This window comes from Anolis carolinensis, chromosome 6 (assembly GCF_035594765.1).
Source record: "Anolis carolinensis isolate JA03-04 chromosome 6, rAnoCar3.1.pri, whole genome shotgun sequence".
NCBI classification, from domain to species: domain Eukaryota; kingdom Metazoa; phylum Chordata; class Lepidosauria; order Squamata; family Dactyloidae; genus Anolis; species Anolis carolinensis.
In genome coordinates, this window is record NC_085846.1 from 114,140,459 (window position 1) to 114,167,583 (window position 27,125).

General features: G+C 41.4%; 1 protein-coding gene across 10 annotated transcripts in view; it reads left to right on the forward strand.

Annotated features, from left to right (window-relative positions):
• adcyap1r1 (ADCYAP receptor type I) overlaps positions 1-27,125 on the forward strand; it is a 119,322-nt gene that overhangs the window by 25,884 nt on the left and 66,313 nt on the right. For all 10 annotated transcript variants that reach the window (XM_062957808.1, XM_008112218.3, XM_008112219.3 and 7 more), the window contains exons 2-3: positions 2,591-2,733; positions 25,706-25,811. In XM_062957808.1, coding sequence (XP_062813878.1) covers positions 2,683-2,733; positions 25,706-25,811 — 157 coding nt within the window. In that variant the 5' untranslated portion in view covers positions 2,591-2,682. The remainder of the gene's footprint in view (positions 1-2,590; positions 2,734-25,705; positions 25,812-27,125) is intronic.

The following is a 27,125-nucleotide window of genomic DNA, read 5'->3' on the forward strand; positions in this document are numbered from 1 at the left end:
AAATAAAGAACAACACTCAGAAAACTGAGACATTACAGACAAGAAACAATAAGGGCCAACTATCACCTCCTAATAAAGGATTCCCCCAGGTAGGAAGCAGCCAGACTTTGAAGCTGCACGGCTATTCAATGTTAATCAAGCTGGCCATTTGCAACATTTACATTTATGTCAAACAGACAAGAGTTCTTTCTTTCACCCTAATATGTTATTTCACAGATATATAAACCTCACTTGCCTAGTTTCCAACAGACCTCAACAACCTCTGAGGATGCCTGCCATAGATGTGGGCAAAATTTCAGGAGAGAATGCTTCTGAAATATGGCCATAAAGCCTAGAAAACTCACAGCAACCCAGTGATTGTGGCCATGAAAGTCTCCAACAATACAGTTTTACTCTAGTCAGAAATAAAAAAGAAAATGTATTTCCATATCTTTTTGGTCCAAAATGGGAATGATTTTATGCAAATTATTTTCCCTCCAAAATAAGCCTATTTTTTTTAAAAAAATGCAAAAAAAATCCCTTGAGATTTATGTGAGGAGATGATCACTCTTTTGAAATTATTTGTTCTTGTACAGAAGAATGTGATATGTGGAGATTTATTCCCTGGCCTGGAAGACTAGCAGGAAAAAATCTCTTTTCTTTGACTGAGATGTTGTTTATTTTTTTTTAATGGAGGAAATTTTCCAGTCAGCAGAGGCTGCTGGAGCAAATGCAATTTTGTAGAAGATGGGGTGAATAGAGAGGTAAAAAGGATAGCGACTGGAGCGAAAATGCACTGGTAGGTTTTCTGAATCATTTCCCCATCTTCATTCAGTCAGGAGATGAGTAATACAGCGATTTTGTTTCCTTGTCAATATAAGTCATTCTGGTTCCTAAGGGAAGATGTTTTGCCAAAGAACTCCCACCAAGGCTAAAGGGAGAAGGAATATTGACAAACCCTGGAGCTGGGCCTGCTACACATTTAATTTAATGTCTCCCCGTTGTCTTTATTATTACCTGACCATTGTGGCCCTGCTGTTTGTCTACATATGCAATATTCCCACTCTCTCCTGCTTTGGTCAGACCTCACCTGGAATAACCCTGTGTCCAGTTCTAGGCAACACAATTTGAGAAGGATAGGGACAAAAATGGGAGGTGTCCAGAGAAGGGTGACCAAAATGGCCCAAGACCTGAGCACCAAACCTTTATGAGGCTCAACTGAGGGAAGTGGGTGCATTTAACTTGGAAGAGAGAAAGGGCATGTGAAAGGGATCAAAGAGTCTTAGTAGACCTTAAGCTGGGCATCAACAGTCTGATGTGGCCACTTAAAAGGTCAATATGATTTGAGGCTGCATCAGTAGTAGTATAACCTGTGGCTCTCCAGGTGTTTGGGACTTCAGCTCTCAGAAGCCCTAGCCAACTTGTCCAATGACCAGAAATTCTGAGAACTGAAGTCCAAAACATCTGGTGAGCCATAGATTGTGCAGACCTAGTCTAGATGAAGGAAGTCATAGTCCTACTCTATTCTGCTTTGGTGTGACCTCAGCTGGATAATACTTTGTCAATTCTGGTCATGACGATTCAAGACTGAAATGGACAAGATGGAACATTTTCCAAAATGGTCCAAGGTCTGGGATCCATGTCCTATGAGAAGCACTTTAGGGAGTTAGGTGGCAAGGAAGAAGGAGGGGAGATTGCCTGGTCATGCAGGCCCTTCTGCCAACGTCAGAACTGGACATCCATCTCACCAGCATGAAGAAGAAGAAGAAGAAGAAGGGTGGATCGCCTTTTCCTTCATGGTGGTTTCATGGACATCCCATTTTGATGTCATTGGAGGTGCCTACAATGTCTAGGAGTTGAGATGGAGCATTGTGGCAAGCAAGGAGCAGCAGCAGCGGCAACGTGGTCATTCTTCATCTCCTTTCCCTATCCTGATGTGTGCAGAGAAAGGGTGATGACACTAGTGTACAATTTGGACAGCAAATCACACAATCAGACCCAGTCTTGCTCTCCAGACTATCCCAAATTTCAGGATACTCCAGAGTTTCCAATATACTCTGGAGTATTCCCCAACTTCGCCTAAAATGGGCCAAAGTTGACTTAAGCAATCAAACAAAAAAACCCAAGACACTCACCAGAAGTCACTGTGCATCCTGACAATGGCCAACCTTCAATTCAAGATGTGTCCAGGGTTCTCTGCTAGTGTAGGCTCTATATGAAGAAAAGTCAGACGTAGGCTGGCATTTGAGTGAGTAGAGAACTGGTGGTAGATAATGCCATGTGGCATCTTTGAGTTGGCTACATCACTTCAAGACACAGTGGGGATGATTCTTTTCTCGTTTCAATTGGTGGAGTAATTTGAGTTGCCAACTGGTAGCAATGCATTTTCAAGTTCTGGCAAGTTACCTTTTAAACTATGAAGGCCAATGAGTTACTAGCACTTCCGTTCCTATACTTCCTTCCAGCCACACACTACTTTCTCCCAACTTTGGATGGAACTTTCCATTTAACCAGAAGCACCATTTTGACATCTCAAGTTGTATTATTTAGCAACGTTCCTGTTTTTTTTCCTTTCACTTCCTTTACACATTTCCTCCTTCTGTTTTCACAGAGATTTGAAGAACCCGGAACAGAGATTTTGAGCATTGGGGACACCATTGGAAACACTTTAATCTGAGGACGAGCATTTGATGGTTTGCCAAGATGGCTCTCATCTGGAAGACATGCATCTTTGCAGTAATGCTGCTTCCTGTGGTAAGAAATCCTAGAAAAATTTCATGTTCTCTATATTTTGTAGCATATATTGTGAAAGGGTTGAGAATGCTTTTTGGCTTACAATCCAAAAATCAGTCAAAGATGAGATCGGTTTTGGAGTGCCATACCAGCAGCCCTTTAATCTGTAAGAGAATGTTTGTTGAATTGAGAATGGAAAAGTTATTTGTTTTATGGCAACACCGAAGGCTCCCCACCCAACATGAGCAGAATATTCTGGAATTGTCTTCTGCTTCATCACACCAGAAATCTAGCTAGAATAGTGATGTCAACTAAGACTGTCAACATCTCCAAGATTTTGGGTGAGATTTTTTCCTAGCCCTGGTGGTCTTCCACCCAAGTAGTCTCTCAGTCTGATCCTGCTTAAGTTCCAAAATCAGGTGAAAATGAGTGTGCCCAGAATGGTATGAAGTTACATCAGAGGAGATCAGTTGTGTTTAGAATGATGTGATGTTGTAGTAAAAAAAAAAGAGGAAGTTTTCCAAGCTCTGGTGGGCTCAGAAGAGCATAATCCTAAAGGCAATATCCATGTGCCCCCATTTAGTCTCCATGTACATGTATCTTGGGTCAATAATGTGGTGTGGCAGCTAAAAACGCCAATGTGATTCTAGGCTGCATCAAAAGGAGAATAATTTCTAGATTGAGGGAAGTCATGGTCCCACTCTCTTCTCCTTTGGCCAGACCTCTCTGTCCAGTTCTAGGTACCACAATCCAAGAAGAATATGGACAAGTTGGAACATGTCCAAAGAAGGGCAATGTCTAGAAACCAGGAATCCCTGTGACGGATTGCTCGGGGAGTTGGTTATGTTCAGCCAGAAGAAGAGATAGTGGAGAAGGGATATGATAGCTATGTTTACACATTTGAAAGACTCTCATAGGTAGGGTGGAGCTAGTTTGTTTGCTCTTACTCCAGAGATGAGGACATAGAACAATGGATTCAAACTAAAAGAAAAGAGATTCCTCCTAAACATTATGAAGAACTTCCTAAGGTATTCCACAATAGAATATGCTGTTGCCTGGGAGTCTGGCAGAGTCTCCTGCTTAGAGGTTTTTAAAGCAGAGGTTCGGATTGTGTCTTCCTGCCTGGCAGGAGATTGGACTAGATGGCCCTTGGGGTCTCTTCCAACTCTATGTGTCTTGCTATGTTTCCATGATCCAGAGAATCATGTGCTGAACTTGTCTATCAGTTTTTAATGAGTCTGAAAATGTTCCAGGCAAGCATCAAGATTTCAGTGTAATTCAGACTCCCCCGGCATTATCAATCAGAAAAGTTCCAAAATGGAAGAGGGAATTAATTCTAACAATAAAGGATGGGCTGTTAAAATTGAAGGACTGGATTGTAATGGATAATTTATTGGGTTGGAAACACAATGGTGACATTTTAAAAAAGGCTTGGAACCTTTGGTTATCTTTTTTTAAAAGAGAAAAGTGAATGATATAATAGTGATGGGTTTGGTCATAAATACATTTGATTTAGTGGAAAGAATGCATGAAATTGAACCCCTAGCACAGTGTTTCTCAACCTGGGGGTTGGGACCCCTGGGAAGGGAGTCACGAGGGGGATTCAGAGGGGTCACCAAAGACCAGTATTTTCTGTTGGTGATGGGGGTTCTGGGTGGGAAGTTTGGCCCAATTCTATCGGGGGTGCCTTGAATGTGATTTTCCTGCTTCTTGCCAGGGGGTTGGACTGGATGGCCAGTGAGGTCTCTTCCAACATTATGATTCTATGATTCTATCATTGGTGGGGTTCAAGGGGCTTTTTGATTGTAGGTGAACTATAAATCCCAGCAACCAGAACTCCCAAATATCAAGCTCTACTTTCCCCAAACTCCACCAGTGTTCAAATATGGGCGTATTGAGTATTTGAGCCAATTTTGGTCCATATCCCTCATTGTTTGAGTCCCCAGTGCTCTCTGGATGTAGGTGAACTACAACTCCCAAACTCAAGATCAATGCCCACCAAACCCTTCCAGTGTTTTCTGTTGTTCATGGGAGTTCTGTGTGCCAACTTTGGTTCAATTCCATCATTGGTGCAGTTCTGAATGCTCTTTGATTGTAGGTGAACTATAAATCCCAGCAACTACAACTCCCAAATGACAAAGTCAATCCCGCCCCAATCTCCCACCAGTATTCAAATTTGGTTGTAGCAGGTATTTGTGCCAAATTTGGTCCAGTGAATGAAAATACATCCTGCATATCCGATATTTACATTACAATTTATAACAGTAGCAAAACGACAGTTATGAAGTAGCAACAAAAATTATTTTACAGTTGGGGGTCACCACAATGTGAAGAACTGTATTAAGGGGTCACAGCATTAGGAAGGTTGAGAACCACTACTCTAGCACCTGGCTATTCATTGGCAGTACAGTCATACCAAACTACAACTCCCAGGACTCTGTAACATTAAGCCATGGCAGTTGGAGTGGTTTCTATCTAACTGCATTACTTTTGCAGTCTAGATGCACTCGTAGTGAAGGAGAACATCCCTACAAAAGCATGGAGTTCACCTGAGTCCCTTAGTATATTTTTTCCTCCCAAGAAATCTTGAGAAAACCAAAACAAACAATCTTGTTTGCTTTGAAGGGTTCTTGATGAAAGCACGACACAGCTTAATGTATTCCAAGGAGAGTGGCACCGAGTTCACCCTTTCCTTCCTTCAAAGACTTCTTCGTTCTATTATAGTCAGGAAACCAAAGGGATAACAAAATTCACAGCTACTTCCACCTCTCCGAATCACGTTCTTTCGGGTCTTGCTTTATGCTGCTTTTATGGATGGCTGCCAGGGTGCTTTTGCTCCCAAAGCTAAGTGAAGCCACAAACATTGTAAGCAGAAAGGAAGGGCGAAACCTGCAGGCCTCGTGTCCACTTTAAAGCAGTTAGCAAAGGTACCCGGGAAACAATTGGATTCTTGAGTCACGGTTTTGCCTTTTGGAGAATGAGAGAAGAAGGGGGAATTTGCTCTGAATGCTAAAGCCGACTGCAATGCAGGTGTTTTTAAGTGCCAGTAGTAATTCAATCAGGTGGAAATTGGGCGCTTGGAGGAGGGAGACGTCTCCCAGATGCCTCGCTTAGCACTCCAAGGTTGGGATGAATGGATAATAAAAGGCTCTATGATTAGTGTGATAACTTTGTCGCCAAAGGAAGCTGTGAGCTGCACTCTCTTGCAATAATAGCAGGGTGAGAGGGAACACTGTGAGTGCCAGGGAGCTAAATGCTAGAATATAAGGGAGCAGATTAGGAGAGCTTGGAGCTCAGTGGAGAAACACCTCTGGGGCTTGTTTACAGTAACTCAGGGTGCATTGACACTGTAGATATATAATGCCATTTGATGCCACTTGGACTGCCCTGGCTCAATGCTATAGAATCCTGGGAGTTGCAGTTTTACAAGGTCTTTAAGTTTAGTGGTGCCTCACCACTTTGGTGCCTCACAAGGTCTTTAAGTTTAGTGGTGCCTCACTAAACTACAACTCCCATGATGCCACAGCATTGCCCTGTGGCAGATAAAGTCATGCCAAACTGCATCATATCGACGGTGCAGATTTACTCCCAGACTAGGACCTACTCACAGTTTGCGTGTTAAAGCACAGAACAACTGAACTTGCTGACTGAAAGGATGCAGGTTCGAATCCGGGTAGCGGAGTGAGCACCCACTGTTAGCCCCAGCTTTTTCCAACCTAGCAGTTTGAAAACATGCAAATGTGAGTAGATCAATAGGTACTGCTTGGAAGGTAATGGCGCTCTATGCCGTCATGACCTTGGAGGTGTCTACGGACAACACCGGCTCTTTGGCTTAGAAATGGATATGAGCACCAACCCCCAGAGTCGGACACGACTGGACTCAATGTCAGGGGAAAACCTTTACCTGTTCCACAATAGAATCCTAGAAGCCTCATTTTATAGAATCATAGAATAATAGAGTTGGAAAAGACCACATGGATCATTTACTCCAACCCCCTGCCATGCAGGAAAAGCACAATCAAAGTTTAGAGAAGTATATTGGTAATTCTCACTCAGAGAGCTCTAGTGCTCATTCCGACTAAAAATTCCATAGGATGGAACCATGGAAGTTAAAATGGAATAATACTGCTGTAATAGTGTAGTAAAAATGGACCCCATGTTGAACAGAGACAGGAGTCTATTGGCTTTGAAATATAGGGTGCATCTACATGGTAGATTTAATGCATTTGGATGCCCCTTCAACTGCCATGGCTCAATGATATGAAATCATGAGAGTTGTAGTTTTACAAAGCCCTCCGCCTTCTCTGCTAAAGAGTGCTAGTGCCTATCCAGTTTGGAGAGTAATCTCAGGTTGAGTAACAATTGAAAAGACAATACCCAGATAAGAATTTCTTATCCCTTAACATAATTATTGCACAGCTCCAAAGATCTCTAATATGTGGGAAGTCTTTGCTGCATCCTATGTTTTCAACTACAACTCCCATGAGCCTCAGCTATCATATATTGCACAAGGTTTCCCTAGCCTAAAATGATACATTTTAATATATTGGGTTTATGGTCTCCTTGATCTGGTCTTGTAAGTGTTATATATTGTTATAATTGTATTATTTTACTTTGTTTAATAATGTGTATTATGTTGTTATGTAATGTTTGTGTTGTTTTTATGACTGTAAACTGCCCTGAGTCCCATCCGGGAGATAGGGCGGCATATAAATAAAGTTTTATCATTATTATTAGCTGTGCCCGGCCACGCGTTGCTGTGGCATTGTTGAGGTAGTGGTGGTATTGAATGTCTGCTGTACGGTTGTCTTTATGTTTAGTATGCATTTGGTTGTGTACTGTGAAAGTGGTGAGGATAGAGGACACTGTTTATGTTGGATTAGTGAGACTCTACTGTATATTTGTAATCTTATATTATCTGCCTAGAACTGCCCCTTCTACACAGCTGTATAAAATGCACACTGAAGTGGATTATCTGGCAGTGTGGACTCAAGATAATCCAGTTCAAAGCAGATAATATAAGATTCTAAATGGGTAATATAGCTATGTGGAAGGGCCTTGAGTCTACACTGCCATATAATCCAGTTAAAATCAGATAATCTGTATCTTATAGGCAGTGTGGGAGAGGCCTGAGGCCTAACTGTGCCTGTCTCCTGGACTGAGTAGGTTGCTAGGAGACCAAGGTGGGCGGAGCTTAGCCCTCTAACTGGCAGCAATTGCATAAAAACAATTATTCCTTTCCCTCTAATTAGGACTTTATTTTTCTTTTCTTTTTGTTGTATCAACCTAGAGCCGTGGATGATGGGTTCTGTTGTCAAATTTCGAGGTTGGGGGGCCTGTAGTTTTGTTGTTTTGTCCGCTGCCCTGATGCCATCACTCTTTTATATATATAGATTATATCATGTTAAGGAAAGATGCAATGTGAAGCTCCCCAAACACAACCAAAAAGACGAGGTTTTTCATGCTATCTCAATCTAAAGAAATCTTACAAGAAAGTGGATGGCTTGTTGCCTTTCCACAGTTCATACTTATTGAAATTGTTCATCATGTGCTCTCTGAGACATCTTTCCCTTCCATCAAAAACAAACCTGACAGCATAATGAACTCCTTTTACTGTAGGTTTTTTCCCCCATTCTGTTGACTGTAAGATCGGGCATGGGCCAATTTGGGACCTCCAGGTGTTTTGGACTTCAACTCCCACAATTCCTAGCAGCCTACCGGCTGCTAGGAATTGTGGGAGTTGAAGTCCAAAACACCTGGAGGGCCCAAGTTGGCCCATGCCTGGTCTAGATAATTTGGATAACACTTTGAAAATCTGGAATGAAACCAGGACAGATCCATGACCCTGGACTTGGTACCCACTCAGCCCAGTTTGGCCCATGATCATAGAAATGGAAATCATTCTTCTCATTGCAGCTTTGCCAGACTTTTGCTGTTATTGAAAAAGGCACAAAAATAAAAACTGGGAGGTGGAGGAACAGGCTGGAAGGTTTGTTGAGGAAGGAAAACAGGCTGCCTGCAAAGATGTCAGAGCTGGCTATTAATAACAAGTAGCAGGGGGGAGCCTGTTCAAGGGCAGTAATAAGCCCTTTGCTGAAAGCCCGGTGCTGAATCAGCAGCCTCCTTAACGGTGCCGTTGGCTCATTTAGACACCGCTGGAGAAAATCACACGCAGCGGGGCCGATCACGCCGGCTGGGGAATGGAGGATACACAAACAGGAATATTTATAAAACCTGGACAAGCACCAGTGGTTTGCTGCTCTCCTAAGCACTTATGGCCCATTTCTTGGATGGGCATTGCTCATCTGCTGACTGCCTGGGTAGGCATTTCTTCATGGAGACTGCTTTTTCAGCTATCTTTTGCATCAATAGGAGTCTAGGTTGAGGGAGGCTGTGGTCTCACTCTATTCTGCTTTGGTCAGACCTCAGCTGGAATTAGCATCATGATCCTAAATTACCATTACCAATTTGAGGGCTAGGCTAAAACTAAGACAATGAATTGTGTTGTCAAAGGCTTTCGTGGCTGGAATCACTGGGTTGTTGTGTGTTTTCTGTACTATATGGCCATGTTCCAGAAGCATTCTCTCCTGATGTTTCACCCACATCTATGGCAGGTATCCTCAGAGGTTGTGATGATATCGAGCTAGGAATCTGGCAAGCCTGTCAGACAAATATGTATATTTGCACCTCAAGAAGCAGTCTGGAAACTACCTTGAGGGCTTGTCAAGGCTCTCGGTACTTCCTTCTTGCATATTGACTCAATGACTCTATCATTATTTATTTATTTATTTACAGCATTTATATTCCGCCCTTCTCACCTCGAAGGGGACTCAGGGCGGATCACATTACACATATAGGCAAACATTCAATGCCTTTTAACATAGAACAAAGACAAGACAAACATAGGCTCCGAGCGGGGCTCGAACTCATGACCTCCTGGTCAGAGTGATTCATTGCAGTTAATTGCACTGGCTTGCTCTCCCGCCTGCGCCACAGCCCTGGCCTATCCCTAACAAATCCATTGTTCTCGGCTCAGCCTGCCCCCTCGCCTCTGATTGGTGGAAAAACTGAGACGGCAGGAGCTCCTTGATTGGACGGGGGTTCACGCCGCTGCCTCAGAGACCAATCAGCACGCAGGTGGGCGGGAAAATGAATGGCGCAAATTTCAAATTGCGCCTCCCATTTTCTGTATTATAAAAGTTACTGTTCTGTATTGTGTGATGGCTCCCTCACGAATGATCGCGGGTGTCATCCATTTCAGCTGAACTGAATAAACAACTCAGTCTTTCTTCACGTCTGAGGGTGAAATCTTTGTAACAAGAAATCTTGACTTTTAGCGACTCCCCCCTTGCCAGGATTCTCGGACCTACAGCCGGGGAGTAGGAGCTAGGGTTCCCTCTTAAAGAAGGGGATCCCCCCAAATCCTAGCTCGATATCAGTGAGGTCAGTTGGAAACTAGGCAAGTGAGGTTTATATATGTATATGCACAGCTGTGGACAAGTCTGAGGATGCCTGCCATAGATGTGGGTGAAACGTCAGGAGAGAATGGCCATGGGCAAACCTTCCAACTTGGGGCCGCATGATGGGCCAGAGCAGGGTGGGAAGGCCAGGAGGGATTGGGTTCTTCCCAAGTCCCCTCCCGGCCCTTTCCTCCCCTTCCTCTTCTCTTTTTGGAGGCAAAAAGTGAAGGAAAGACAGGAGATGCTTGGACCCCAAAAGCGTTGGCCTTGGTCAGGATGAGATGGTGGATGGGTGTCCTGTTTTGTCTTTCAAGAACAGCCTTAAAATACTGTGGTAAGTAAATGAAAACTACTTTACTTCAGCAAAACATAAAGTACAACACACTCAGTGGAATAACGCAAAAGGAAGCAAGGACTCTTAGGGCAAGCACTGTTCTTGGTCTCTGATAAATTCCCAAATCAAACAGCAGTCTTATTTCAGACAAAGAAACGGCAATAAATCCTTAGGAGCAGTTTCCCAGATGCAGACTTGAAGCAGGCACAAGGAGAGTGAAGAGTCAGTTTGTTACCAGCAAGAGCTGGCTGCACCTGCTTCTGCTTTATAGCCCTGAGTCCCCTCACAGCTGCTAGGGCAGTTCCTAATTACTCAGCTGCATTTCTGGCAGATATTCTAGCTGAACGACGTCTCTGCTCCGTTTCCTTTCACCTCTCCTGAAATGTGGGTACTTGCAAAATCTCCTCCTCAGATTCCAACTGCCCCTCTGATTCATAAATGAAGAAGAGGAACCCCTAACAATGGGAGAGTAAAAGTGTATCCATGAGACCCCGTATTGCCTACTCCTGGTGTAGAATCCTAGAACTGGAAGAGACCCTCAAGGGCCATCCAGTCCAACCCCCTACCATGCAAGAAGGCACAACCAAAGCATTCCCGATAGACAGCCTCTGTGGAAAAGCCTCCAGAGAAGAAGACTCCACCACACTCTCAGGCAGCATATGCCACTCTCCAACGGCTTTGGTCAGATCTCACAAGCTCTGGGCTCCACAATTCAATAAAGATATGCACAAGCTTTAAAGTATCTATAGAAAGGAGACCACAATGGTCAAAGATCTGGAAACCATGAATCCCTATGAGGAGTGGCTTAGGACCTGAGCATGTTCAGCCTGGAGAAGAGAAGAGGGGACATGATAGCTTTGTCTCAAAGTTGTTTAACAGTGGGATGTGCTGCTTTGGAGTCCAGTGGAGTCTCTTTCTTAAGAGGTTTTGAAACAGGCTGGATGGCTATCTGTCAGGACGGCTTTGACTGTGTATTCCTCCATGACAGAGGGTTGGACTGAATGGCCCTTGAAGTCTCTTCCAACTCTAGAATTCTATGATACAAAAAGTTATTTGACTCATGGAAGAATAAAAAGGTGGCTTTTCCTTTCTCAACTCTAGTGATCTTCAGAGAATTTTCAAATTCGTGAGAATAAATGTTTACATCCCTAATAGCTACTGTCATATTTCATGGACTATTAGAAATCAAGAAGTGGCAGCAAAAGAAGCTGGCGATTTTATTCTAAAATTTAATGGAACTGTCCAAGGTCCTGAATTTATGTGTTTGGCAGGGAATACAGTTTTTGCTATTTCTTTTCAAATCTAGTAATAGTATCAAGGACACTCTCTTATCGATCCAAAGAAGCATGGCATTTGACAGTTTCATGTCTTGGACTTTGCCAAATTTTGCTCACTTCTGTCTTCTTTGTGCTCATTCACTCCATTATTTTAGGGGGCTGACTGTAGCCATTTCTTGGATTTGTATAAGGAATCTTCCAGATATTTTTTCCTCTTTAAAATAGGATGTGGTTTGCAAAGGTAGCCATTTGATTTGAAGGGAAAACAATAAAAATATTAAAAAGAGCTATAGTGCATGGTGTAAAAGTGTGAGCCTTGGGCTACAACTCTGGAGAACAGGCTTTGAATCCCTGTTTAGCCATGAAACCCACAGGATGACCATGGGTGAGTCACACTCTCTCAGCCTCAGAAGAAGGCAAAAGCAAACCTCTTTTGTCCAAGAAATCCCTGCGAAAAGGTTTCCTTAGGATCACTAGAAACTGGGAGCAAACTGAAGGCACACAACAAGGCAGAGAATGGGATACTACTTTTGAATCCTATCTCCAGGAAAGGAAAATTATTGATGGATTGTTTAAGGCTTTCATGGCTGGAATCACTGGTTTGCTGTGAGCCTTCTGGGCTATATGGCCATGTTCCAGAAGCATTCTCTTGTGATGTTTCACCCACATCTATGGCAGCCACATCTATGGCAGGCATCTTCAGAGATTGTTAGGTCTTCACGGCCTCCTAGGATGCCTACTATAGATGTGGGCAGAATGTCAGGAGATAATGCTTCTGGAACATGGCCATACAGCCCGGAAAACTCACAGCAACCCAACCAATTAATTGATTTATACCTCTCTGAGCATTTTCTAGAAGTCCCTGAAGTCCCTCATTTCAACAGGGTTTGTTATTATCTATAGTGTAAGCATTTCTGGGGGTCCTGTAGAGGAAGGCAGCTGAAAAGACCCATCTATTCCATGTGTCCTTTGACCCTTAACTGACAGAAGTCAAGTAGACCATAAAGTCACATCCGATTGGGACTCGCTTTCTCATATATCCCAGATTTCCTAGCTATCCATAAAGAACATCCCACTTGGCCGGATGATGTCACGTGCTGATGTCATACCCACGCAGGCAGGTACGTGATTCAGGAGTGTGGGAGGATGTTAGGGCTCTGAGTCGTGAGCTTTTTGACAGCTTGCCTTCTCCAAAACAACATGAGCGAATTGAAAGCCATGAGCGGATTGAAAGCTTTGGGGTATCTTTCTCTTGATACAGGTACCAAGTGGTGGTAACATTGATCAAGATGTGCTTTTAATGCTTCAGTGCACTCCAGGGCAAAGTGCACTCCAGGGCAAACCCATACATCACATGGGTTTCTGCATCTGAGAAAGGAGAAAGAGGCCTTTTCAAGACACCTTGGAGAACTATTAACAATAATAAGTTAGCAGAATCTGCCTTGATCAGGTCATAGGTGGCTTCCCATAACTAACGTATTCCATTAACTATGGAGAACATATGGTGGATGCAAAGTATAAAATCTATTCAGAATCGAAACAGCAGCATTGTCTAGAAGAGACAGTCTAGATGCTAATGAATAAAACAGACCATTGTTGATAGTATGAACCTTTCATTAAATCCATGGTAGACCACAGTTGTATTTGTGACTACATCAGAATGGTGGTCCCATCCATTCATTGTCATGGTCTTGGTCTTGATTGTATGTCCAGTAGAGTCTCACTTATCCAAGACTCACTTATCCAAGGTTCTGGATTGTCCAATGCATTTTTGTAGTCAATGTTTTCAATATATTGTGATATTTTGGTCGACCACAGTTGTATTTGTGACTACATCAGAATGGTGATCCCATCTATTCATTGTCATGGTCTTGGTCTTGATTGTGTGTACAGTAGAGTCTCACTTATCCAAGACTCGCTTATCCAAGGATCTGGATTGTCCAATGCATTTTTGTAGTCAATGTTTTCAATATATTGTGATATTTTGGTGCTAAATTCGTAAATAAGGTAATTACAACATAACATTACTGCGTATTGAACTACCTTTTCTATCAAATTTGTTATATAACATGATGTTTTGGTGCTTAACCAAAATCATAACCTAATTTGATGTTTAATAGGCTTTTCCTTAATCCCTTCTTGTTATCCAAGGTATTCGCTTATCCAAGGTTCTGCCGGCCCGTTTAGCTTGGATAAGTGAGACTCTACTGTAGTTTGATATATGCATTTTAATGGTATTGTATCTGTCTGTATGTTTTAACCATATGGTACCCCACCTTCAGTCATAGGAAGAGGTGGGTAATACATTATTATTATTATTATTATTATTATTATTATTATTATTATTATTATTATTATTATTGACACAATGACATTGTATGACACAGCAAACAAAATAGATATGCTAGATTTCGTATCACAAAATCACTATTATTATTATTCCAGATTATGGATGAATTTGGATATATTTTTGACGTTTTGGCAAGCTGGGATGGAAGGAAACTTAGGGATGTTCTTGGTGGAGGAACTTGATTTAATTGTCTCAAGTTCTTCAGTATCATTGGATGAAGAACAGCAGATTTTACTGTCCATCGGCTCTGGCCATCAGGAAGTTCTTCCTGTTGTTTAGATGGAATCTTTTTTCCTTGAATTTGAATCCATTGCTATGTGTCCTAATTTCTGGAGAAGCTATCTCCTTATTCAATATGCCTTAGCTCCCGACATTTGCCTAAAGCTGTGAACAACATATTAGATCATGAAGACATGCAAAATTCATTTGGTGTTTTGGGCCAGTTTGTTGGAACTCTTGTCTGTCAGCTCCGCTAAATTTCTAAGTTTGCCCTCATTGAATCTATAGGATTTATGTCATGTTGACTCATCATTTAGCAATGCATTTAATGGCTGCGATAGAAGCGAACCAAGGAAGTTGTAAATACAGAACAGCTGCCAATAAGTACATCAAGGTAATGTTTTGCGTTCAAGTCACAAATGTGATACTATTGGCACGGGTAGAACTCCCCCACAAAATACTTTATCGAGCATCAGCTGCATGGAAGACGGAGGTCCATTTGTGCTCGTAACAGAGCATACATTTCCATCAGGTTCATGGGGCTTAAAGCCAAGAGAAGTTACCGACTTAAGTACACTTCACTAACCAGGCCATATAGAAGTACTACCTTATCTTTCAATTTCACTATGTGGTTTTGTCAAAGGTGTAAATCAACTATTTTGATTAAGGACTATATGAAGTGCTAACAAAGATTGGAATGTGTTGTCAAAGGTTTTCATAGCCAGAATCATTGGGTTGCTTTGGGTTTTCCAAACTGTATGGCCATATTCCAGAAGCATTTCCTCCTGATGTTTCACCCATATCTATGGCAGGCATCCTCAGAGGTTGTGAGGTCTGTTGGAAACTAGACAAGAGAGGCTTATGTATCTGTGGAATAATGTCCAGGGTGGGAGAAAGAATTCTTGTCTGTTGGATGCAAGTTTGAATGTTGCAATTGGACACCTTGATTTGCATTGAATGGCCTTGCAGCTTCAAAGCCTGGCTGCTTCTTCCAGGGAATCCTTTGTTGGGAGAAGCCATTGAAATCCACAAGCACGTGGACAATTTCAACAGAAAGGAAGAAACCATGAAAATGAACAAAATCTGGCTTCCAGTATTTAAAAAACTCTAAAATCAGGACAGTAAATAAAGAAGACTACTCAGAAAATGGGAATTTCAGACAGGAAACAATCAGGGCCAGTAACACCTCCCAACAAAGGAGCCCCCCAGGCAGGAAGCAGCCAGGCTTTGTATCTGCAAGGCCATTAAATGCTAATCAAGGTGGCCAATTACAACATCCACACTTGCCTCAAACAGACAAGAGTTCTTTCTCCCAACATGGATTTTCCACAGATACATAAACCCCACTTGCCTAGTTTCCAACAGAACTCACAACCTCTGAGGATGCCTGCCACAGATGTGGGCGAAATGTTAGGAGAGAATGCTTCTGGAACATGGCCATACAGCCCGGAAACTCACAACAACCTAAAGACTGGAATGTAGCCATGCACTTTTTCAGAAAGCCTTAGGGAGGTAAAATTTGTATTAGGCTTCAATAATTAGTAGAAATATTACTATAGAAACTTGTTAATAGTAGAGGCTCATGCTTTTTGACAGTGGTCACCACTAGTTAGAAGGAGGAGGTTGTTTGTAGCAGGAGTTCAGTTTTCATTTAATGTGGAAGTTGAGTTAGATGTATTTCATTATAGTTGCTTTATTTTTCCCTTATTCTGAATTTGCGTTTGGTTAATTTTCCCTTAATGTTTATGTATAACACTATTAGTTGTATCAATAACAATACAGTGGAGTCTCATTTATCCAACATAAACGGGATGGCAGAACGTTGGATAAGTGAAAATGTTGGGTAATAAGAAGGGATTAAGGAAAAGCCTATTAAATGTCAAATTACATTATGATTTTACAAATTAAGCACCAAAAACATCATGTTTTACAACATATCGACAGAAAAAGCAGTCCAAAACACAGTAACGTTATGTAGTAATTACTGTATTTATGAATTTAGAACCAAAACATCGCAATATATTAAAAACATTGACTACAAAAACATTGGCTACTAACAAATTGACTAGAAATAAAGATATACAGTAGAGTCTCACTTATCCAACATTCGCTTATCCAACGTTCTGGATTATCCAACGCATTTTTGTAGTCAATGTTTTCAATACATCATGATATTTTGGTGCTAAATTCATAAATACAGTAATTACTACATAACATTACTGCCTATAGAACTACCTTTTCTGTCAAATTTGTTGTATAACATGATGTTTTGGTGCTTAATTTGTAAAATCATAACCAAATTTGATGTTTAATAGGCTTTTCCTTAATCTCTCTTTGTTATCCAACATATTCGCTTATCCAACATTCTGCCGGCCCGTTTATGTTGGATAAGTGAGACTCTACTGTAATTGCATAAAATGAACTTACAGTAGCAACATTGTTGCAAATTGGGGCCGGGCTGTGGCGCAGGCTGTTGAGCAGCTGCAATAAATCACTCTGACCATGAGGTCATGAGTTCGAGGCAAGCCCGTGACGGGGTGAGCACCCGTCAATTAAAAATTAAAAATAGCCCCTGCTCGTTGCTGACCTAGCAACCCGAAAGATAGTTGCATCTATCAAATAGGAAATAAGGTACCACTTATAAAAGTGGGGAGGCAAGTTTAACTAATTTACAACTTGGAATGAGGAAGTGCCATCAGAGTGGATGATGAAGCAGCTGCTCCCCCTGTGGCCAGAATTGAACATCCCCTCAGGAGAAGGTTAAATTGCCTCTGCGTCTGTCTGTCTCAGTCTCTGTTTGATGTGTATGGGCATTGAATGTTTGCCCTATGTGTGGGAATATAAATACTGTAAATAAATAAATAATAAATAAATCCATAAAAAGTTGAATCCTTGCTGCCTAGAGAAACAGCTGTGGATCAGGGTGGGAGGGAAACTCCACTGGATAATCCAGAACATTGGATAAGCGAATGTTGGATAAGTGAGACTCTACTGTACATGGAAGTTACAGTTTTACAAGATATTTGGCTGTCTCTGCCAAAGATCCTTCGAGCCTCATCAAACTACAACAGCATGATTCCATAGTGTTGAGCCATTGGAGCTAAAGTGGTGGCAAACTGCATTAATTTCGCAGTGAATCTGCCCTCTCATTTTCACTCTCTTTCTCTCTATCTCATATTATCTATATCCATATCTATACCATCTGTATCTATATAAGTCAAAGGATGTTGTTGTGAGAACACTTTGAGCCGTGTCGTATTGGTCCGCCTTTGTCAGATCTGATCTGGAGCCTTCTGAGCCTTCGTTTCAGGTGCTAAAAGCATCAGCATAGTCTCATTCTTGCCTGGCAAACAAAGGCAAACTCTCTTTTTGCGATGCGGTGCTGCACCTCCTGCCCAGCTTTGTGGCAGCCACTGCCAAGGTTAAATATAGAGTCAAGGTTTTGGCTGGAAGCTGCTGAAATGTTGAGTATATTACTCACTGCATTGTCTGCAACTGAGTGTCAGTGAGTGGATTAAACAAGCAGAAAGCTCATGGCCTGAAATCATGGCAAATGTTCCATATATAATCGAGTATAAGCCGACCTGAATATAAGCAGAGGCACCTAATTTTACCACAAAAAAACTGGGAAAACATTGACTCCAGTATAAGCCGAGGGTGTTAAATTTCAGAAATAAAAATAGATACCAATAAAATTACATTAATTGAGGCATCAGTAGGTTAAATGTTTTTGAATATTTACATAAAGCTCAGATTTAAGATAAGACTGTCCAACTCTGATCAAATCATTATTCTCATCTTCTTCAATGTAAATGTGCTTATGTATCCTTTTAATAATAATAGAGTAAAATAATACATGTAATAATAATAATAATAAATACAGGAAAATAATACAAGTAATAATAAATAGAGTAAAATAATAAATGCAATAATAATAATAATAATAATAATAAGATCAGAGTGAAATCATCAACCGAAAATGCATCACACAGTCCTAGACACTTGGGAAGTGTTCGATTTGTGATTTTGTGATACAAAATCCAGCATATCTATTCTGTTTGCTGTGTCATACAATAATATAATAAGATCAGAGTGAAATAATAAATGTATTATTATTAATAATAAAAAATAGAGTAAAATAAATGTAATAGTAGCAACAATAATAGAGAAAAATAATAAATGTAATAATACCAATAATAATACAGAAAAATAATACAGTAGAGTCTCACTTATTCAACATAAACGGGCCGGCAGAATGTTGGATAAGCGAATATGTTGGATAATAAGGAGGCATTAAGGAAAAGCCTATTAAACATCAAATTGGGTTATGATTTTACAAATGAAGCATCAAAACATCATGTTAGACAACAAATTTGGCAGAAAAAGTAGTTCAATACGCAGTAATGCTATGTAGTAATTACTGTATTTATGAATTTAGCACCAAAATATCACAATATATTGAAAACATTGACTACAAAAATGCATTGGATAATCCAGAACATTGGATAAGCGAGTGTTGGATAAGTGAGACTCTACTATAAATGTACCATATATTCTCGGGTATAAGCTGACCCAAATATAAGCCAACCAGGACCCTCACCTGAGTATAAGCTGAGGGGGGCTTTTTCCATCTTAAAAAAAGGGCTGAAAAACTAGGCTTATACTCGAGTACATACAGTATTTAGCGAGAGATTTCCAGAGACATTTGTTTCCAAAATGGCCTGCTAGCTACAGTTGCATCTACACTGTTGAATGAAAGCAATTCGACATCACTTGAATTGCAATGGTTGGATTCTATGGAATCCTGGGTATTGTAGTTTTTAAAGGTTTGTAGCTTTCCGTTACAAAGAGTGATGGTACTTCATCAAACTACACATCCCAGGATTCCATGGCACTCAGCCAGGGTAGTTAAAGTGATATCAAATTGCATTCCCTCTATAGCAGGCAATGGCAAACTTTGGCCCTCCAGGTGTTTTGGACTTCAACTCCCACAATTCCTAACAGCCGGTAGGAATTCCTACCGGCTGTTAGGAATTGTGGGAGTTGAAGTCCAAAACACCTGGAGGGCCAAAGTTTACCCATGCCTGCTTTATAGTGTAGATGCACCTACATTTCCTCCCTAACTTTGGGCATGCTGAAATAGTTTTTTGTCATGAGCAAACCAAATGAAATCCAGCATGGGAATAAAGTCAAAAATACAGAAGAGGATCAAACTGAACAAGATTTAGATCTGGCTTGTGGCTCATGGGCTAAATGTGGTCCAGAACACCTATGACTGTGGCCCAATAGTAAAATTATTTACACCTTGTGAGATTTTTTTGTGTGATTTTTAAACGATGATTGCACAGACCTTGAGTATACAGTTTGGAGACGGCAGCAGAATGGAATAACACTAAGCAACACAATTTTTGTTCCTAGGTTGTAAATGCCATTTCCTAATTGGTTCTATCATAAAAACATGGAAAAAGTTTATTAAGCTGCAAAAACTTTGCTTTTGTGAGAAGTGACACCCTGCAGCACAATTTGCTCTAGTTTTTCAATGAATATCTCATCAATTTTCAACCAACTCAACAGAGTTTGTGGCAGCCACAAAACTGAAGCTTCTGAAGTAAAAAAAAACAATTGTCAAAGTAAGGACCACACAATTAAATAAATAACACTCAAACCAGGAACAGATAATTTTTCAAATTTTGTTACATAGTATAATCAGAATATGTTATATTCTCAAATATCAAAGTGTCCTAATAGCAAACAGTTCAGACAGGAGACCATCTCGATTTTAAAACGTCCTCCAAACTGGGTCACGCATAATTAGGATTATTATATGAGGATTTTTTTTTTCTTGTCTGTGTTTGTGGATATCACAAAAAGTATGCATAGACCTGTTTTTTATTTTTTTATTTTTGCTGTATTGTTTATGTATATTATGGCAATTGCCCGTGACAATTGTTCTTCCAACCCAGAGATGCCAAAATACTGCAAACCCTTGTTTTTAGATATTTGCTTTTTTAAATAAATGGATTTAAATGTCATCTCTGATGTTTGTCTTTTCTCTATAAATCCTCCCTTTCCCCTTCGTTCCCTGTAATTTCTGCTCCAAGTGGGATCTTTTTTTATTGAGTTCACTTTGTTGTACTGGAACGTCCTGTACTTTCTCTCTTCTTGCTTCCAGCTTTAGTTCTGTCTGAATCGGAGTGCTTTTATGCCACCTTTTATTGGAACAGAGGCAACAAATTATTAAGAAGATCAGCATGTTGTGTACTTGGAAATCTGGGCATCGTCCTTTGGAATAATTACTCTGATGAAGAGATTTGGCCACATCACTGAGCACACCCCTCTCAAAACTCCTTTTTTTCTTGCTAGTTTTTTTCCTATTCTAAAAGAATGATGGCAATAAAAATGGATTGTTTCTGAGACCCCATTTGCCAACTCCGCTCCTTGTCCACCCACTCAAATTGCTAATTTTGATAGCAATGAAAGTTACAAAAAAAGTTCTCCCTTTTGGAAGATCTCTGGGGAGGCAATTAGAAAGGGACTCTTCCCAGGATGTGCCAAAATGGATGCATCCAAAAGCCGAGGGCAGGACAAGCTTTAATTTAATTAGCAAACCAATTAAAGCTTTCTCGTTGGGTGTCGGCAAGGCTCCTTCATCAGCCCACAGCCAGAAAGTGATCAAGAAACATTTCAGTATTCTTGTTGGGAGTCTCAAAAAATGTCATCTTGCACAAGATAGCCAGGGATTCATTTCAGAGAAAGTGTGTCTAGGTTTATCGCTTGGCAGGAGGAATTGCCCCATAGGAATTCACCTCCTTGTGAAATTTATTTTTCATATTCAAATGTCTATTGACTATTAAGAAAATCCAGTTTAGGCATCCAAAGAAAAAGGGCAGGCAAGGTGAACAAGGGAATACAAACACAGCAAATAAAAGAATATTTATTTATTTAAAGATAATGATTTAATCTTACTTTTTTTAATACACTGTACAATGTGTTGTAATGTATTGTGTGCTTTTATATTTTTCTTGTTGGAGGCCAGGTTGTCTTTAAAAGTGTGGCATGGACATGAAAAGTTTGTAAAGCTCTGCTCTCTGATATTCTTGAGCTAGGAGACCTTCATTTCAATAGGGTTTACTCTTATCCATCATTTCTGCCTCTGGAGACCCATCCAAGGCAGCCGGTGGCCCCGCTGAGTCAAGGAAGAGCGCAGTGGTTGGAGAGGGTGCCCCGCCCATCTTGCCAAGCCTAGGAAGAACAAGATGGGCGGGGCCCCCTCTGCAACCACTGCGCATGCGCCATGTGGCCACTTAGCACATGCGCAGTGGTCAGAGAGGGCGCCCCACCCATCATGCTCTTCCTAGGCTCAGTGCCTGCGGCTTTCCTGCCGCCGCCACTGCCGCCAGGGCAAGTGGGGTTTTATATATCTGTGGAATATCCAGGGTAGGAAAAAGAAGTCTGTTGGAGGCAAATGTGAATGTTGCAATTGGCCAGCTTGATTAGCATTTAATGGCCTTGCAGATTCAAAGTCTAGCTGCTTCCTCCTTGGGGGTATCCTTGGTTGGGAGGTTTTAGCTGGCCCTGAAAGTTTCCTGTCTGGATTTCCTCTGTGTTTTTTTTTTTTCAGTGATTGGTTGGGGTGGGGGGGGGGCAAAATTCTGTTTGCTTACACTTGAAAATTACCTTGGGACGGTTCTGATGGCAGCTTGTTGGAAGGGCTTTGATTGTGTCTTCCTACCTGGCTAAAAGAAATTCAGCAAGGTGCTGTTTGGTGGTCTCTTTTCACGTGACACACCTAGGGACTACAGGTGACACACTAGTATGTCCCAACCCACAGTTTGGAAAGCTCTGCCATGGAAGATGACTAGAAAATGCCTTGAGAAGCATGTTTCCTGCATCTGGCCCTAAGACAAGAAACCTAGCCAGATTTTATTTGACAAGTCTGCCTGGCAAACAGAAAAAAACCCTTTCACTTAGCCAAAGACATTCAGGCTAATTAAAATGATGGCCTTAACTGAACTGTAACTCCTCTTGAAAGCCACGTCACCTCCATTTTGGGAATGACCGCAAAGGAAAATGCAAGTGTTTGGGTTTATAGAAGGGGAAAATGAGGCATTGGGAAGGATTTGCATTTGCATCAGACATGAGAGTCATGCAGCCTTCTAGAGATTGTTGCACCACGAGTCCCATGATCCCTAGCCAATGTGGTCAAAAAAGCTGGGAGTTGTTGATATTTGGTGTCCCGTGTGATTTCTTATCCTGATTTTGCTCTATATATAATGGTTTCCTAGCTCACCAACATATTTGAGATGCCATAGTCCTTCATTCTACCCTGATCACATCTATCCTGTAATCCAGTTTGATACCACTATAAATTGCCATGGATCAATGCTATCCTGGGAGTTGTAATCTGGTGAGTTGCCAGCACTCTTTGGTGGAGAACATTAAAGACCTTGTAAAACTACAACTCCTAGGATCCCATAGCATTGAGCCATGGCAGTTCACGTGGTGCCAAAATGCATTAATTCTACAGTGCAGATGCACCCCATGTTATCTCATGTCCTCTTTGCCCCTTATATTCCAAAGTGGTGGCATTTTTATAAGTCTTTGTTTACACACGGCCTGAAGGAATTTGTAAGTGGTGCTCATTTTCTTTCCCATCAAGATGGCGAACAAAAGCACAATCAAGCTGCCTTTTGTGGCAGGAAAATAATGCAGCCAGCTGCCTATGTGAGGAGGACAGATGGCATGAATTAGGTTCTCCAAACCTGGACTATCAGAACCTTTTAAAGAAGCTTTGAGCAAACATTTGCAAGAACGGTCAACAATACAGCCATGTGATGCTTCCTATGGATATAGATCATGGCTAGAATTGAGGTTATATCCATATTGCAGAACCATAGCAGTCTGACACGACATTAACTGCCATGGTTGAAGCTTATGGAATTCTATTTTTTGTTATTTTATATTTCCCGGCTGTTAGGAATTGTGGGAGTTGAAATCCAAAACACCTGGAGGGCTGACGTTCACCCATACCTGGTGTAGATGCATTGCTAGTCTCTGGAGCAGCAGGACACAAGCTTGTTTTTCGGCTTGTTTGTCAAGCCAGCCATCTAGATTCCACAAAGCTTTGAAGGCCTTGGCTCACAACACTCTCCTTTTGATTAATTCATGTTCCCCTTCTGCGGTTTCTTTCCAATCCAATCTCTTGCCACCTCCATTGCCACAGCAAGGACGCTGCCACTCAAACGTTTCCCGTGTTCCCTGGGCCATTTGGGAGATTTCCATTCTGAACATTTGTTTGACTTCCATCCTCATTCCACCTGCCTTCTCCTGTTCTGTGTTATCCATCACACAACGTGGCATTGCCTCCCAGGGAAATGGAAACTCGTTCTTCTCAGTTAAAGGCGGAAAGCCGTAAACATCCCCGAGGCAAAAGGAGGCAAAATCAGGAGGCAGTGACCCAGAGAAACTTGCACTCGCAGGATCGTTTTTTGCGACATGGAGCTAAGTGGTTGCACTTTGGAGGTTTCAAAGCAGTGTGTTGCTCTTGCATGAATTGCAGGCAGAGGAAACCAAGAAAGGAACTGGAAGCAAGCTTTTGAGAAGCTTTCCAATGATTACAAATTGAGCCTTGGCAATTAAATTTGAGTCAAACCACATTCATTCTACAGTGGCAATGCACACTGAGACACTCTCAACGTTGACCATCTTCCCTCCTCTCCATTTCCTTGTAGAGCACTTTCTCCGGAGCTTCTTCTCAATGTTAAAGTAGAATCTTTTTTCCCCCTTTCAATATGAACTTATTGGTTTGTTACTTAGTATTTGGACAAACTTATTCATCTTCTACATGATATCTGTTCAGATATTTAACAAAGGTTGTTCTATCACCTATTAGTCTTTTCTTCTTCAAGCTAAACATCCCTAGCTCCATAATCCATTCAACCTCACTGTTGGTTTCCAGGCCTTTCATGGAATCATAGTGTTGCAAGAGACCCCAAGGACCATCCCGTCCAACCTGATTCTGCCGTGCTTTTACCTCCCTCCTCCTTGGTGCACTTTGCTGTCTTTGAGATCCCTGAATTTATTCATTTATAGTATTTATATTCTGCCCTTCTCACCCTGAAGGGAATTCAGGGCAGATCACAATGTACACATACATGACAAACATTCAATGCCATATGGCATACAGACAGAAACAGAGACAAAGACACAGAGGCAATTTAACATTTTTTCCAGCTTCCAGACTTCATGAGGGTATGCCCACAGGGGGACCTGCTGCGTCATCATCCACTGCTATACAGAGTCCTTGATGGATTGCTTCCTCATTCCTTTCTGCATGCTGCTGGATGATTTTTATGGTGTTGTAAATTAGTTAAATTAGCCGCCCCACTTAAGCGGTACCTAAATTTTCCTACTTGATAGATCTTTCGGGTTGCTTAGGTCAACAACTAGCTGGGCTATTTTTAATGGTCAGGCGCTCACTCTGACAAGGGCTGGCTTTGAACTCATGAACTCTTGGTCAGTAGTGATTTATTGCAGCTGGCTACAAACCAGCTGCGCCACAGCCCAGCCCTTGAATAATCTTGTTGTGAAATGTGTCCATTTCACTTACCATAGGGATGCCAGTTTCATTTCTCTGGGAAGGGAATACCAATAGAATTGAATTGATGGGGTGAACATAGACATTTGAATTCAATGTAGGAAGTAAACTAACCCAACAACAACAACAACAACAACATTCTTGAATCCTGCCCCATTTCCCTGGAGGGACTCGGCAGGGGGGACTCACATGGGGACCAAGCCCAGTAATACACAATAAAATACAGCAACATAAATACATTTGAAACATATGGACAAATAAAATCATACAGCATATAAAATACATTAAAAACATACTCAGAACCAATAACTAATAGCTGGGTGCAGTGAGTGTATTCAAAATTGGAGGCAAGGCAAACATGCTATATGTGTAATATCTTGTAACCTCTACTGAAATGGACCAGAAAAATTGCAGTACCTGGGTATAGGTGGAGGTAAGAGACAATAGTCAATTTATGCCAAGTTAATCAGAACATAGTTCTCCATCTCTGAATTTTGCAGTGCAGTATTTGGTTTGAAAATGTGCCCAAATGCACAGAAATTTGCATTTTATGAGAAAATGAGTAAAACATGGTGGGGAAGGTTATTACCATACAGCAGGTATGAACTGCATGGGAGATGCTGTTGAGTTGGTGAGCTGTGATGTCTTGTGGGATCCTAATAACTGGACAAAGGGATCTGCATTGGGCAGAGTCTTTCTCTCTATGGAAAGGGAGTCCCCCAATCCAACTCATCAACTCTTTTCTTTATTTTGCAGGCAACCTCAATGCATTCAGACTGCTTCCTGAGGAAGGAACAAGAGGCCTGCACAGCGAGAATCAAGAAACTCACTGCCTTAATCCTGCAAAATGATTCCGTTCCAGGTATGTCCTCAAACACAATCCACATGTCCGTGCCTTTCTTTCATATTTTCAAGTGCTTTATATGATGAAAAAATATAGGAATGTATTTTGGGGGATGCTGATCAGAGACCTCTGATAATGGGTTGTCCTGCTATCTGACGGATATAACCTCCGCTCCAGGTGAATAAAGGATTGATGATGTGCTGGATCAAGTTACATTTATTGTAGGTTAAAGTACATTTATTAAGGTTAAGTTTCAATTATTTTGACTTACCTTGGGTGTAACAGAGCTCCCAAGAGAGAACTACTCAGTGGGGATGACTGGAGGTCATTCATTTCAATAAGGTTCACAATTATCCATGGCTACCAGTTTCCATGGTAAGTTCAAGGATGACATATCCATCATGGACATGTAGTTATATTGTAGTTGTCTTTCCGCAACACTGCCCATCCTCTCTGGCCATTTCATGGTGGGTGAAGGACAGCAACTGGACAGGGAAGATCTTGCTTCTTCACACTCTCTCAGCCTCAGTAAAAGGCAAAGCAAAACCTTCTGAACAAATCTTGCCAAGGAAACCCCACAATTGGTTTCCCTTAGGGTCACCATAACTCAAAAACAACATTTGCAGGATCCAGAAAAGTTCTTTTCACACCCAGTGATGAAGGCCGCCTCTGTTTTCCATCCCTTTCAGACTTGTCATTGAAACAAAAATTGATATTTTTGTGGGAGATTATTGAAACTTGGTTTCCAGGAAGACTTTGGTATATGAACTACCAGCGTAATGACAACCCCTTTACAATCCAGGTTCAGAAAGGCACATTTTGGCCCCAGATCACTGAACTTTGCCCACTGCAGTAAGAAAGCCTTTCTTTTGTCCATGTGACATCTGTTTAAAGAGACCCCATACTTCACAGGTCATTATTTGGACATATCATGATCCCTTGATATCTACTGTTGTTTCATTTGATATCATTGGCTACTGAATTTCCATTATATAAAATGACTAGCTGTGCCCGGCCACGCGTTGCTGTGGCGAAGTATGGTAGTATGGGAAATAAAGTATTGAGGAATTGGTGGTAGTTAAAGTAAAGGGTAAAGGTTTTCCCCTGACATTAAGTCCATTATAAATGGGTTATATAGCTGTGTGGAAGGGCCTTGAGTCTACACTGCCATATAATCCAGTTCAAATCAGATAATCTGTATTTTATAGGCAGTGTGGAAGAGGCCTAAGTGAGGCCTAACTCTGCCTGTCCCCTGGGCTGAGTGGGTTGCTAGGAGACCAAGTGGGCAGAGCTTAGCCTTCTAACTGGCAGCAATTGGATAAAAACAATTAT